Source organism: Scyliorhinus torazame, chromosome 1 (genome assembly GCF_047496885.1).
Source record: "Scyliorhinus torazame isolate Kashiwa2021f chromosome 1, sScyTor2.1, whole genome shotgun sequence".
Classification (NCBI taxonomy): Eukaryota; Metazoa; Chordata; class Chondrichthyes; order Carcharhiniformes; family Scyliorhinidae; genus Scyliorhinus; species Scyliorhinus torazame.
The window spans coordinates 2,830,671-2,846,195 of NC_092707.1; the positions used below are offsets into that span (position 1 = coordinate 2,830,671).

The 15,525-nt window shown below is 49.4% G+C and overlaps 1 protein-coding gene across 3 annotated transcripts in view; it reads right to left on the reverse strand.

The window, feature by feature from the left end:
* dnah10 (dynein axonemal heavy chain 10) overlaps nucleotides 1–15,525 on the reverse strand; it is a 704,002-nt gene that overhangs the window by 13,252 nt on the left and 675,225 nt on the right. For all 3 annotated transcript variants that reach the window (XM_072511049.1, XM_072511141.1, XM_072510964.1), the window contains 3 exons: nucleotides 10,984–11,115; nucleotides 5,756–5,967; nucleotides 4,198–4,365 (listed from right to left, as the gene is read on the reverse strand). In XM_072511049.1, coding sequence (XP_072367150.1) covers nucleotides 4,198–4,365; nucleotides 5,756–5,967; nucleotides 10,984–11,115 — 512 coding nt within the window. The remainder of the gene's footprint in view (nucleotides 1–4,197; nucleotides 4,366–5,755; nucleotides 5,968–10,983; nucleotides 11,116–15,525) is intronic.

Below are 15,525 nucleotides of genomic sequence, written 5' to 3' on the forward strand. Positions count from 1 at the left end.
ATCTGTTCTGGGGCCGTTGCTGTTTGTCATTTTTATCAATGACCTAGAGGAAGGCGCAGAAGGGGTGGGTGAGTAAATTTGCAGACGATACTAAAGTCGGTGGTGTTGTCGATAGTGTGGAAGGATGTAGCAGGTTATAGAGGGATATAGATAAGCTGCAGAGCTGGGCTGAGAGGTGGCAAATGGAGTTTAATGTAGAGAAGTGTGAGGTGATTCACTTTGGAAGGAATAACAGGAATGCGGAATATTTGGCTAATGGTAAAGTTCTTGAAAGTGTGGATGAGCAGAGGGATCTAGGTGTCCATGTACATAGATCCCTGAAAGTTGCCACCCAGGTTGATAGGGTTGTGAAGAAGGCCTATGGAGTTTTGGCCTTTATTGGTAGAGGGATTGAGTTCCGGAGTCAGGAGGTCATGTTGCAGCTGTACAGAACTCTGGTACGGCCGCATTTGGAGTATTGCGTACAGTTCTGGTCACCGCATTATAGGAAGGACGTGGAGGCTTTGGAGCGGGTGCAGAGGAGATTTACCAGCATGTTGCCTGGTATGGAGGGAAAATCTTATGAGGAAAGGCTGATGGACTTGAGGTTGTTTTCGTTGGAGAGAAGAAGGTTAAGAGGAGACTTAATAGAGGCATACAAAATGATCAGAGGGTTGGATAGGGTGGACAGTGAGAGCCTTCTCCCGCGGATGGAAATGGCTGGCACGAGGGGACATAGCTTTAAACTGAGGGGTAATAGATATAGGACAGAGGTCAGAGGTAGGTTCTTTACGCAAAGAGTAGTGAGGCCGTGGAATGCCCTACCTGCTACAGTAGTGAACTCGCCAACATTGAGGGCATTTAAAAGTTTATTGGATAAACATATGGATGATAATGGCATAGTGTAGGTTAGATGGCTTTTGTTTCGGTGCAACATCGTGGGCCGAAGGGCCTGTACTGCGCTGTATCGTTCTATGTTCTATGTTTGATTTGAAATCGAGCGGTGTGGCGATTTTAATGAGCAAATAAATGGGATTCGTGAGTGCGAAGGAGGGGTGAGGGATCCAGGTGGGAGATATGTGATTGTGAGTGGGGTATTGGAAGGGGCACCGGTAGTGTTGGTAAATGTGAATGCCCCAAATTAGGATGATGTGGGTTTTATGAGGGGGTTGCTGGCAGCAATCCCGGATTTGGCCACGTACCAGTTGATCATGGGAGGAGATTGTAACTGTGTCCTGGAGCCGAGGGTGGATAGATCGAGCCCCAGGTCGATGGGTACAAATGCCAAGGGAGCTGGGGGGGTATATGGAGAGGATGGGTATGGTGGATCCATGGTGCTTTCAGAACCCAGGGGGAAGGGAGTATTCCTTCTTTTCACACGTCTATAAGGTGTATTCGAGGAGTGATTACTTTGTAGTGAGTCGGGAGATTTTGGTTGGAGTGGAGGGGGCAGAGTATACGGGGATAGTTATCTCGGACCACGCACCCCACTGGCTGGATATTCGGTTCAGTACGGGACGAGAGCAGAGGCCGGGGTGGAGGTTTGACTCGGGGTTGTTGGTTCCCGGCCTTCGAACGTCACCCATAATTCCGCCGGGTAGAGCCCCCCAAACCTGATCTGCCGCGGGTACAGCACCGCCTTGGCCTTGCCGAAACCTGCCCGCTGCTTTGCCAACTCGGCTCCGATATCCTGATAAATCCAGTCGCTGCTACGCTTCTCCCTGGCCCACCGCAGAATTTTCTCCTTCTCCACAAATTTATGGAGCCTCACGATCACCGCCCGCGGCGGCTCCCCAGCTCTGGGCTTCTGCCTCAGGGACCTATGCGCTCGGTCCACTTCACACCCTTTCTGCCACCAGTCCCGCCAGCATCCTCGAGACGTACCTCGTGGCACTCACACCTTCCACTCCTTCAGGCAGGCCCACTATTCACAGGTTCTGTCTTCTCGAGGTATTCTCCTGCTCCTCAACCTTTGCCCTCAACGTTTTACAAAGGTCCCCTAGGAGCCCCACCTCCGCCTCCAGAACCACCACACGATCGCTGTGGTCCGAGATCACGCCTTCAATCTCCCGAATCTGTGACCCCTGCACCTCCAAACACCTCTCCATCCACTCCAAAGTACTCTTCAGGGATGCCGCAGCTTCTGCAGTGGCCTTTGCAGGATCCTCACGCATTCCTTTCCTCTGATTATGGAATTCCTCTCCCGGCTGACTTTCAGTAACTTGCACCAATCCCATTAGAACATAAGAACATAAGAACTAGGAGCAGGAGTCGGCCATCTGGCCCCTCGAGCCTGCTCCGCCATTCAATGAGATCATGGCTGATCTTTTGTGGACTCGGCTCCACTTTCCCGCCCGAACACCATAACCCTTAATCCCTTTATTCTTCAAAAAAATATCTATCTTTCTCTTAAAAACATTTAATGAAGGAGCCTCTACTGCTTCACTGGGCAAGGAATTCCATAGATTCACAACCCTTTGGGTGAAGAAGTTCCTCCTAAACTCAGTCCTAAATCTACTTCCCCTTATTTTGAGGCTATGTCCCCTAGTTCTGCTTTCCCCGACCAGTGGAAACAACCTGCCCGCATCTATCCTATCTATTCCCTTCATAATCTTATATGTTTCTATAAGATCCCCCCTCATCCTTCTAAATTCCAACGAGTACAGTCCCAGTCTACTCAACCTCTCCTCGTAATCCAACCCCTTCAGCTCTGGGATTAACCTAGTGAATCTCCTCTGCACACCCTCCAGTGCCAGTACGTCCTTTCTCAAGTAAGGAGACCAAAACTGAACACAATACTCCAGGTGTGGCCTCACTAACACCTTATACAATTGCAGCAGAACCTCCCTAGTCTTAAACTCCATCCCTCTAGCAATGAAGGACAAAATTCCATTTGCCTTCTTAATCACCTGTTGCACCTGAAAACCAACTTTCTGCGACTCATGCACTAGCACACCCAGGTCTCTCTGCACAGCTGCATGTTTTAATATTTTATCATTTAAATAATAATCCCTTTTGCTGTTATTCCTACCAAAATGATAACCTCACATTTGTCAACATTGTATTCCATCTGCCAGACCCGAGCCCATTCACTTAGCCTATCCACATCCCTCTGCAGACTTCCACTATCCTCTGCACTTTTTGCTTTACCACTTATCTTTGTGTCGTCTGCAAACTTGGACACATTGCCCTTGGTCCCCCAACGTTACTCTCTCTTCTCTTCCATTGTTGCCTCTTGTATATTAATATTCAACACTGGTGGCTTCGCCTTCTCTCCCAAGTTCTGGAATTCCCTCCCTGAATCTTTCCCTCAATCCAACACTCTTGAAATCCCAATTCTTTGACCAGGATTTTGTTCAGTGCAAATACTGCTTTTGATACCAAATGTTTCCCAACAATGTGTTCAGCGCTTTGGGATTGTATTTTTGAATATATATACACAACGTGTACTTGTTGTTGGCGCAGACAGGAAAAGGCGGACCTCCTTTTAACCACCTCCCCCCCACACCCAATCCCAGGGCTGCACAGGAGTCTGTATAGGATGGGCTGTGACTATAAAACACACACAACCAATAATAATCCCCATTCACATCTGCATCAAACTGCAGATTCGACCAGCAGTCTCGGGGCCTATGCTGCCTCACTCTCGCTGTTATCACTTTAATAAAAAGCTTTGGGCTTCCTTCTGGCTCATTCCAGCCCACCCCCTCGGAGAGGGCTCTGGCCCTCCTGTAAGATCCAGCACCTCGTTCTGGAGGCATCTTCTGGGTCTGGATTGTCAAGGCCCTGGACTGGTAACGGAGGCCGAAGGGTGGTTGTGCATTCTCCGCTCTGAGCCTGGAGCCTGCTTGGGGGGGGGGGGGGGGGGCGGTTCGAGCCTGTTACGGGTAAGGCCGGAACCCCACCCCTGGGGCAAGTTTCAGAAATCACATGGGAAGGTGGAGAGCCAGCGAGAGGCTTTAGGCTCGAATCATTTTCCTAACCTTCATAACGAAGGATTTGATTGGGAAAACCAGCTCCTAGTTTCACTGGAAATATCTCGGCTGAATGTTTGCTGCAAAATAACTAATTTAAAGACATGCACATTGTTTCGCTTACTGGAAACATTCTAATTAGTTGAATATTGTAAAGAACATCATTGCAGCGTTAATGTAAGCCTACTTGTGACGATAATAAGATTATAAAAGAAATGTCCTCTGAGATTATTTTGACACTAACCCATGACATGTACTGGTCAAACCTCCTCTTGAAGTGGATCATCCAGTTGCCGAGTGATTTCAGAGTGTCAGGAGCTAGTCTTCTCCAGATGGCAGGAATGTGACCATTAAAGAGAGCTCGTGCCACCTCATCAAGCTCACTGCTCATTCCTACTTCACCAGCCAAAGCCTGCAATATTCCAGCAATTCAACATCAATCCAAGGTTCAAAAATATTAAAATCTCATCTCTTGTTCAGCGGATGTCAGGTTGATTGTAATAAACCAAAATCTTGCTTTACTGATTGGCTCTTTGATATCATGGTTCTTGGCTGCAGCTATTGCTGGAGCCAGGTTAAGGTATAGGTAAAGTCGCCACAAACCCAGATGACCATAGGCTGCTTTGAGGGGGAGAGCTGACCGGTGGTGATTTAACCGGAGGCATACCTCAGGCGAGGGGCAAGGTTAAGAAAGCAAGGCCTTCATGAATAACCATCACTGCTGGAATATCATCGCCTGCCGCCAGCAGCACGGTAACACAGTGGTTAGCACTGCTGCTTCACAGCGCCAGGGACTCGGGTTCGATTCCCGGCTTGGGTCACTGTCTGTGCGGAATCTGCACGTTCTCCCCGTGTCTGCGTGGGTTTCCTCCGGGTGCTCCGGTTTCCTCCCACAAGACGTGCTGTTAGGTGAATTGGACATTCTGAATTCTCCCTCTGTGACCCGAACAGGCGCCGGAATGTGGCGACTAGGGGATGTTCACAGTAACTTCATTGCAGTGTCAATGTAAGCCTACATGTGACAATAAAGATTATTTTATTATTCTGGGAGCCGGTGCAGAAACGACGGGCTGAATAGCCACCTGTGCTGTAAATATAGCCAATTTCCTTTAAAAGTAGCTTGATGTTAATTTTCTAGATATTTTTCCTCTTGTAATAAAGAGCACACACACACCACACGGCGTTAGAAATAAACACGGAACACCATCCCCAGTCTGAAGCCTCTAAACATGCCGGGCAAATGGAACAGACAGAATTTACAGAACGGTGTAAAGTTAAATTCTAAGTACTTCACACATGGTTGAAAAGCAGTGTTTTAAATGCTCCTCAAAGTATAAACAGTTCTCCTCCCCACACTTCCGATTGTCTACAAAATAATCTCCACCATTTAATCAGGTCAAACTCTCCCTGCGTTTAGTGGAGGCACGATCCCACTCAGTCCAAATGGATCAACTCCTCTGTTAAAGCAGTTGGAAGAGAATTTGGAATTAAATATGATCATTTCGTAACAGGATTATCCACCTTGTGTGAACTGGACAAAAATGTTAATGGATTATGGAGACGAGCTGGAAAGAGGGACTAAGTATTTTACAGAGAGCAGGCAGATACAGGATGGATTAAGTGAACTCCCCTGTGTGGTCTGTTTCTCAATGAGCAGAGCAAGTGTATGGAGTAAAACCTCCTGTCCACTGCCGTCCCATGGTTGGAGTGAAATATTACATCAAAGCTACAAACTTCCACTGCTCGTCATTGGCCAATCCTAGATTTTAATGGATGGATTCTCGGGGAGCAGCGGGACCTACCCTCTGTAATTCCATCAGGGATCGGGACATACGGTCAATCAGCAGGTTGAAACGTTCCAGCTCTTGCAGCAATACCACTGTTGTTGGTGTAATTTGCAATGCAAATTTTTTATAGATAGTGTCGAGATCAAACATGATTGGAAGCTTGCTTTCAATGTCTTTAGCCACGTGGCCGATGTACTCGTCGCGGCCCATCCCAGTACCGGACTCCCCTAGCACAAAAACATTGCATTATTTCACACAGTTCAGAGGATCATTAAATATGAACAACAGCAAAATACTGCGAATGCTGGAAACACCCAGTGCGCCTGCTACCATCTGTGGGTGACCCCTTACCAATCACTATGTCCCTGTCTGCCAGGGCCGGTTTATGGTGGTTTAATACATCCTTCCTACACCAGGGAGGTGTTTGATTGAATGATTGCACAGACTCCTGACCCACTGGTTAAAACCACAACAGGAAATTGCATTTATAAAGTACAGTCAAGGTGGTAAAATGGCCCAAAGGTACTTCACAGGAATACAAACAAAATCTGACAGCGAGGTACAGACGGGGATTTGAGGGCAGATGACTGAGCGTTCAGTCTGGGTTTAATAATAATTAGTTACATCTTTAATGTAAAAAAAACAGCACAAATGGAAAGAGTTACAGTAACCGGATGAACACAGAGAGACATGAGGAGGAACTATTAAAAATATCATGGAAACAGGGATAGGTTTTAAGTGATCTTTAGTTTTTCTGAGTAAGGAAGGGTAAATCTATAATTAGATTCATGCTAGACAAAGGTGTTTGCATCTGGGGTTTTTGGTGTCAGCTAAAACCATCCTTCTGTTGTGCTTAGAGAGGGTTACGGGATGAAAAGGAAACAAGTCGGGAGAAGTAAAAGTCATTGCTTAGTAACCAGGGGCACCTTTAGGATAGGAAGGCTTTTCTGATTGTGTTTTTAACTGAATTCATTAGCAATTGGTTTTAGAAGGTGAGAAAGGGAACATCTCTCTCAGCTTTGCTAGAAGAAATGCCATACTATGGAGCAATGGTTAAGAAAACGAACGTAAGAGACCTAAAGAACAGCTAGTTAAGAAAACTAGAGAAATTAAGAAATGTTTCCAAGAAGTTTGAAGTTAAAGGGACAATGAGGGCCTTTGGGAACATGATGTTGTTTCTGGAAGTTAAAGTCAGACCTGGAAAGAGAAGAGCTGATGAGGTAAGCTACCGCCACATATCTACGCAATTGTTAAGGTTTGGGATCTTTATTTCCAGTGATCCTGCTCGGGACTGATTACCTGAGTTTGTGGAAAAGCATTTAAGACAAAGGAAACATGAAAGGAGGCCATTCAGCCCATCAAGTCTGCACCGACCCTCTGAAAGTGCACTCTTTCCAAGCCGCCACACAATCTACCGTAACCCTACCTAACCCGGAGATCTGTCAACACTAAAGGGCTAATCTGGCACTGGCGTTTTGGTAAAGTGGAGCGGAAACTTTGTTTGAAATGATAGTTGAGCAAACTTGGAGTGGATTCTGAATGCAAACAGCTGATACAAAGTATTGTTTGGAAGAAGATTGTAAAGATTTTTGGGAAACCCTCATGTGACAATCATCAGAGAAGTGACAGAAATTCACGGAAGATCGGTGGAGTGGCATCGACCATTTGGGGTGTTATTTTTGAAATTTGTACACACAGAGTTATGGAGTCAAACAGCAGAGAAAAGACCCTCTGACCCATCGCATCGGCACAGGTCAAAAACAGCCACCGAATTATTCTAACCCCATTTCCCAGCCCTTGGCCCATGGCCTTGTCATTGCAACTTCCCATCTAAATACTTCTTAATGTTCTGAGGGTCTCTGCCTCCACCCCCCTTTCAGGCAGCGAGTTCCAGACTCCCACCCCCTTCTGGGTGAAAAGGTTTTTCCTCACATCCCCTCAAAACCTCCTCCCCCTCACCGTAAATCTCTGCCCCCTGGTCATTGATCCCTCCACCAATGGAAAGGTTTCTTCCTGGCTACTCTATCTGTGCCTCATAATTTTATACATCTCAATCACGTCCCCCCTCAGTCTCCTCTGCTCCAGGGAAAACAATCCCAGTCTATCCAATCTCTCTTCACAGCTAAAACGCTCCAGCCCAGGCAACATCCTGGTCAATCTCCTCTGCACCCTCTCCAGTGCAATCACATCCCTCCTATAATGTGGATTCTAGAACTGCGCACAATACTCTCGCTGTGGCCTGACCAACGTTTTATACAGTTCCAGCACAACCTCCCCGCTCTTAAACTCTATCCCTCGGCATAAAAGGCAAGTATACCACAGGCCTTCTTAACCACTGTACCCACCTGCTCTGCTACCTTAAGGGACGGGTGTACATGCACACCAAGATCCCGCTGTTCCCCGGTGCTTCCCAGGGTCCTGCCATTTATCCTGTGTTCCCTTACCTTGTTTGTCCCTCCCATGTGCATTTGTTACGCTAATGAGGGAGTAAAGGAGAACTGTATTATAATCAAACATCTCCTGCGGGGCTCTCCGTCAGCGGCGTCCTCCGCTTGGCCAGCAGCGCACACACACCCGCGGGTCCCCCGCTGCTACTTACCCAGCTTCACGTTCTAAGATTGAATCTAGAATTGCGTTTCCTCTCGATGGGCTAGTTATGTACCAGTTTAAAAAGTTCTCTTGAATGTAGCTGGAGAGTTTTGCACCCTCTGCCCTCCACACTGATATTCCACTGATATTCGGGTAGCTGAAGTCTCCAACGATTATTGTTGTTTGGTTTTTGCACTCAAAAACTGCCCACATATTTGCTCTTCTAACTCCCATCCACTATTTGGGAGTCTATAGTATATATAAGGACCGGTTTCGTCTGCTTGGGGGGGAGGGAATCTGTGCCGTGCTCTCTGGGTTATGTGAATAAATCTATGTTAAAGTGAGACAGACTCAGGTTCCTCCTTTATTCAGTGAGTGAGCAGCAAATTAAACCAGGGTCACTGGAATATTTCGCAATCAAATACTTTGAGTATGGCCATTGTCAAACATTATCATTAATTCCAAATGAGTTTAACGTTTGCCAAAGATGTTGCAATCGACCTTAACTAGATATAGCCTTGGCATGAAATCAGATTTTTAACAACTTTTAACAAATTGACTGTCAAAAACAACAATTACTGCAGTGTTTGTTTATTAACCTGCCCAAGTCACACTGTGGTTAGTAATAGAGCAGTTGAAATGAATCTAAAGTTAACTTAGTTACTTAATGTATATATATTTTAAAAATAAATTTAGAGGTTAGGTCATGCTAAATTGCCCTTAGTGTCCAAAAAGGTTAGGCGGGGTTATTGGGTTACGGGGATAGGGTGGAAGTGAGGGCTTAAGTGGGTCAGTGCAGATTCGATGGGCCGAATGGCCTCCTTCTGCACTGTATGTTCTATGTAGTACCCAATTATTTTTCCAATTAAGGGCCAATTTAGCATTGCCAATCCACCTACCTTGCACATCTTTTTGGGTTGTGGGGTGAGACCCACGCAGACACGGGGAGAATGTGCAAACTCGGATCGACCCCGGATCCTCAGTGGTGTAGGCAGCAGTGTTAACCACTGTGCCACCACGCCACCCCCAGCTACGTAAGGACTGGAGAATAGCCAATGTTGTTACTCTGTTTAAGAAGGGTAGCAAGGATAATCCAGGGAACAACAGGCCGGTGAGCCTTACTTCAGTGGTAGGGAAATTACTGGAGAGAATTCTTCGAGACAGGATCTTCTCCCATTTGGAAGCAAATGGACGTATTAGTGAAAGGCAGCATGGTTTTGTGAAGGGGAGGTTGTGTCTCACTAACTTGATAGAGTTTTTCGAGGAGGTCACAAAGATGATTGATGCAGGTAGGGCAGTGGATGTTGTCTATATGGACTTCAGTAAGGCCTTTGACAAGGTCCCTCATGGTAGACTAGTACAAAAGGTGAAGTCACACGGGATCAGGGGTGAGCTGGCAAGGTGGATACAGAACTGGCTAGGTCATAGAAGGCAGAGAGTAGCAATGGAAGGATGCTTTTCTAATTGGAGGGCTGTGACCAGTGGTGTTCCACAGGGATCAGTGCTGGGACCTTTGCTGTTTGTAGTATATATAAATGATTTGGAGGAAAACGTAACTGGTCTGATTAGTAAGTTTGCAGACGACACAAAGGTTGGTGGAATTGCGGATAGCGATGAGGACTGTCAGAGAATACAGCAGGATTTAGATTGTTTGGAGACTTGGGTGGAGAGATGGCAGATGGAGTTTAATCCGGACAAATGTGGGGTAATGCATTTTGGAAGGTCTAATGCAGGCAGGGAATATACAGTGAATGGTAGAACCCTCAAGAGTATTGAAAGTCAAAGAGATCTAGGAGTACAGGTCCACAGGTCACTAAAAGGGGCAACACAGGTGGAGAAGGTAGTCAAGAAGGCATACGGCATGCTTGCCTTCATTGGCCGGGGCATTGAGTATAAGAATTGGCAAGTCATGTTGCAGCTGTATAGCACCTTAGTTAGGCCACACTTGGAGTATAGTGTTCAATTCTGGTCGCCACACTACCAGAAGGATGTGGAGGCTTTAGAGAGGGTGCAGAAGAGATTTACCAGAATGTTGCCTGGTATGGAGGGCATAAGCTATGAGGAGCGATTGAATAAACTCGGTTTGTTCTCACTGGAACGAAGGAGGTTGAGGGGCGACCTGATAGAGGTCTACAAAATTATGAGGGGCATAGACAGAGTGGATAGTCAGAGGCTTTTCCCCGGGGTAGAGGGGTCAATTATTAGGGGGCATAGGTTTAAGGTGAGAGGGGCAAGGTTTAGAGTAGATGTACGAGGCAAGTTTTTTTACACAGAGGGTAGTGGGTGCCTGGAACTCGCTGCCGGAGGAGGTGGTGGAAGCAGGGCCGATAGCGACATTTAAGGGGCATCTTGACAAATACATGAATAGGATGGGAATAGAGGGATACGGACCCAGGAAGTGTAGAAGATTGTAGTTTAGTCGGGCAGCATGGTCGGCACGGGCTTGGAGGGCCGAAGGGCCTGTTCCTGTGCTGTACATTTCTTTGTTTGTTCTTTGTTCTTAATATATTTTACATATTCAACCATATGTGGTGATAAGTCCAAATTAATATTGTGTTGGGAGCAGTTCAGACCAGTCAGTAATATATTAAAAACAAGTGAATTTGCAAGCGTTACACCCAGAAGCAGGTGAATTGAGTTTTACAGAACGGTACCTGTCTGTGGTTGTAGGTCAATCAGGTGTCCCCACATGCTTCGAGCTGCTTGTGTATAGTAACCAATCTCAGCGTTGGGGTGGAGACCAAACACCTCGGGAGTGTTGGCAAGTGGAAGAGATTCAATCTCGTCTGAAAATAACAGTATTACAAAATTCTATTGTTAAATACATTTTCCAAAAGGCAATAAAATATCTATTGTAAACAAAGTGGGGTCAGTTTAGCCGAGTTGGCTGGACAGCTGGTTGGTGATGTGGAACAACACCCACAAGAGCGGGTTCAATCCCCGTACCGGCTCAGGTTATTCATGAACGTCCCGCCTTGCTCCAGAGACCCTCAGGTTAAATCACCACCAGGCAGCTCTCCCCTCCTCAAAGGGGAAGGCAGCCTATGGTCATCTGGGACTGTGGTAACATTTACATTTTATTTAACTCTCGAACATCGGTTTGTTTACTCCACCAATTAATGTTCCCTTACCTGGTCATATTTATGGGTTTTGTAATGGCCATTACAGGCACGTAGATATTACAATTTTTAAAAGCCACGTTTTTACAGACTGCACAATGTGGCATCCAGGAATGATCAGATTTCTCTTCTGGATTGAGACCACCTTGTCTCAGTTGAGAACAGACATTATTTATTGGTCAGAGCAAATGGTAAACGAAACCCGTCGACACTTTATTGTAATATGATGCTCTGACCTTCAAACACAGAAGCCGGGCTGTTAAATCCACAGTCCAGAATGCTTATAGAATTGACACAGCACCTTATTTAGTCGTGCTGCACATGATGTGGTCACATGGTTAAGACTGGTAGCTCTGTTTCCAGCAGAATTCCATCATCACAGGATGTAGCCAATACCCTGGGAGGGATGGAAGGATTCTCTTCAACCCTGTTCCCAACTTCAGACAAGAGACCATAGGCGGGATTCTCTGCAAACTGGCGCGATGTCCGTGTGGTAGTATGTATTGGGGGTCATGTGGGACTGGAAGCCCTAATGTCATTGGCTGACAGATCCCGGGTCCTGGTTGGCCGTTGACCTCATACTCCGCCCTGAAGGCGAAGTATAAGAAGCCGGTGCCTTCCCCCGCATGCCAGTTTACTATCGGGCTGCTGGGGAACAGACACGCTTAATAAATTGTGGCGCACAAAGACTCCGTGAGACAAACAGAGTGAAGTCGATGAGGCTTTATTAAGCGTACACAGCCTTCGAGGCAGACGGGCGATTATACCACTTCCTAAGGGTCCCTTTTGGCGTCACAAACGGCGTCTCGGTCTTCCAACGGGAAATGGACCGAATGGTTGATCAACATGGGTTACGGGCCACGTTCCCGTACCTCGACAATGTAACCATCTGCGGCCACGATCAGCAGGACCACGACGCCAACCTCCAAAAATTCCTCCAGACTGCCAAAGCCTTGAACCTCACGTACAATGAGGACAAGTGCGTTTTTAGCACCGACCGGCTAGCCATTCTGGGCTACATAGTGCGCAATGGGATAATAGGCCCCGACCCTGAACGTATGCGCGCACTCATGGAATTTCCCCTCCCGCACTGCCCAAAAGCCCTGAAACGCTGCTTGGGGTTCTTTTCATACTACGCCCAGTGGGTCCCCCAGTACGCAGACAAGGCCCGCCCCCTAATACAGACCACGGCTTTCCCGCTGTCGACAGAGGCTTGCCAGGCTTTCAGCCGCATCAAAGCGGACATCGCAAAGGCCACGATGCGCGCCATCGACGAGTCCCTCCCCTTCCAGGTCGAGAGCGACGCCTCTGACGTAGCTCTAGCGGCCACCCTTAACCAAGCGGGCAGACCCGTGGCCTTTTTCTCCCGAACCCTCCACGCCTCAGAAATCCGCCACTCCTCAGTGGAAAAGGAAGCCCAAGCCATAGTGGAGGCTGTGCGACATTGGAGGCATTACCTGGCCGGCAGGAGATTCACTCTCCTCACTGACCAACGGTCGGTTGCCTTCATGTTCGATAATGCACAGCGGGGCAAGATCAAGAACGACAAGATCTTGCGGTGGAGGATCGAACTCTCCACCTTCAACTATGAGATCTTGTACCGGCCCGGAAAGCTGAACGAGCCGTCTGATGCCCTATCCCGCGGGACATGTGCCAACGCACAAATTGACCGCCTCCAAGCCCTCCACGAGGACCTCTGCCACCCGGGGGTCACTCGGTTTTACCACTTCATCAAGTCCCGCAATCTCCCCTACTCCTTAGAGGAGGTCCGTACAGTCACAAGAGACTGCCACATCTGCGCAGAATGCAAACCGCATTTTTTCAGGCCAGATGGAGCGCACCTGATTAAGGCTTCCCGCCCCTTTGAACGCCTCAGTCTCGATTTCAAAGGGCCCCTCCCCTCCACCGACCGCAACGCGTATTTCCTTAATGTAGTGGACGAATACTCCCGCTTCCCTTTTGCCATTCCCTGCTCCGACATGACCGCGGCCACAGTCATTAAAGCCCTGAACAGCATATTCACACTGTTCGGTTACCCCGCATACGTCCACAGCGACAGGGGGTCCTCTTTCATGAGTGACGAGCTGCGCCAGTTCCTGCTCAGCAAGGGTATAGCTTCAAGCAGGACGACCAGCTACAACCCCCGGGGGAACGGGCAAGTAGAAAGGGAGAACGGCACGGTCTGGAAGGCCGTCCTACTGGCTCTACGGTCCAGGGATCTCCCAGTTTCACGGTGGCAGGAGGTCCTCCCGGACGCTCTCCATTCCATCCGGTCGTTATTATGTACGAGCACTAATCAAACGCCTCACGAGCGTCTCCTTGTCTTCCCTAGGAGGTCCTCCTCTGGAACGTCGCTGCCGACCTGGCTGGCGGCCCCAGGACCCATCCTGCTCCGAAAGCACGTGCGGGCACATAAGGCGGACCCGTTGGTCGAAAGGGTTCACCTCCTCCACGCAAACCCCCAGTACGCCTACGTGGAGTACCCCGACGGCCGACAGGACACGGTCTCCCTGCGGGATCTGGCGCCCGCCGGCACCACGCACACCCCCCCGGCACCATCAATCCAACCGCCCCCCTTCCTGCCACCGCCGCACCCCGCGACCGCCCCCTTCCCAGGAGGATCAGCCCCCCTCCCCTTTGCACCGACAGCTAAAACCGTGCGGTTCCCGGAGGCGACAACGCTGGTACAAGCACCACCACCACCGCCGGGGCCGAGGCGATCGACACGGACGACCAGACCGCCCGACCGACTCGTGGCGTCGATGTAAAACAAAGATGGACTGTCCAATGAACATTTTGTTTTCATATCTCCTCTGTAAATAGTTGTAACAGGACGATACTGTCCAATACGGTCCTACCATGTAACTGTTCTCTCCTCCCAGGACCAGTACTGTAAACCCTTACCACCATACGAAGCATCACCCCGCCGGGTTCATTTTTGACAAGGGGTGAATGTGGTAGTATGTATTGGGGGTCATGTGGGACTGGAAGCCCTAATGTCATTGGCTGACAGATCCCGGGTCCTGGTTGGCCGTTGACCTCATACTCCGCCCTGAAGGCGAAGTATAAGAAGCCGGTGCCTTCCCCCGCATGCCAGTTTACTATCGGGCTGCGGGGGAACAGACACGCTTAATAAAGCCTCATCGACTTCACTCTGTTTGTCTCACGGAGTCTTTGTGCGCCACAGTCCGCTACCCGGCGCCAAAAACAGCGCGGATCACTCCGGCGTCGGGCCGCCCCAAAGGTGCGGAAGTCTCCACACCTTTAGGGGCCAAGCCCTCACCTTGAGGGGCTCGGCCCGCGACGGAGTGGTCTCCGCTCCACCGGCTGGCGGGAAAGGCCTTTGGCGCCACGCCAGCCGGCGGCGAAAGGACTTCAACGGGCTACGCATGCGCGGGAGCGTCAGCGGCTGCTGACGTCATCCCCACGCATGCGGAGGCGAGAGGGTCTCTTCCGCCTCCGCCATAGTGAAGACCATGGCGAAGGCGGAAGAAAAAGAGTGCCCCCACGGCACAGGCTCGCCCGCCGATCGGTGGGCCCCGATCGCGTGCCAGGCCACCGTGGGGGCACCCCAAGTGGCCATATCGCCCCGCGCCCCCCCCCCCAGGACCCCGGCACCCGCCCGCACTGCCTTGTCCCGCCATTCACAAGGTGGTTTAATCCACGCCGGCGGGAGAGGGTTGACAGCGGTGGGACTTCGGACCATCGCGGGCTGGAGAATCGCCGGGCGTGGACCCGCTGACCGGCGCGATTCCCGCCCCCGCCGAATCTCTGGTGGCGGAGAATTCGGGACAGGATTCTCTGTCTGTGGGATCCTCCGTCAGCAGGATTCTCCCCCCGCGGGATTCACTGTCGGCAGGATTCTCTGTCGGCGGGATTCACCGTTGGCGAGATTGGCCTATACGACCCACACTGTAAAGGGTCCTTGACCCTCTTCAAGATCAGCGAGATCAGTGCCCTGGACATCGTCGGGAGTAGGACCCCCCCTCCCTCGCCTCATTGAAAGTCCTCACTAGTAGTGGGCCCAACAGGTCCATATCCTTCCTGTAAAATTCCACCGGGAACCCATCTGGCCCC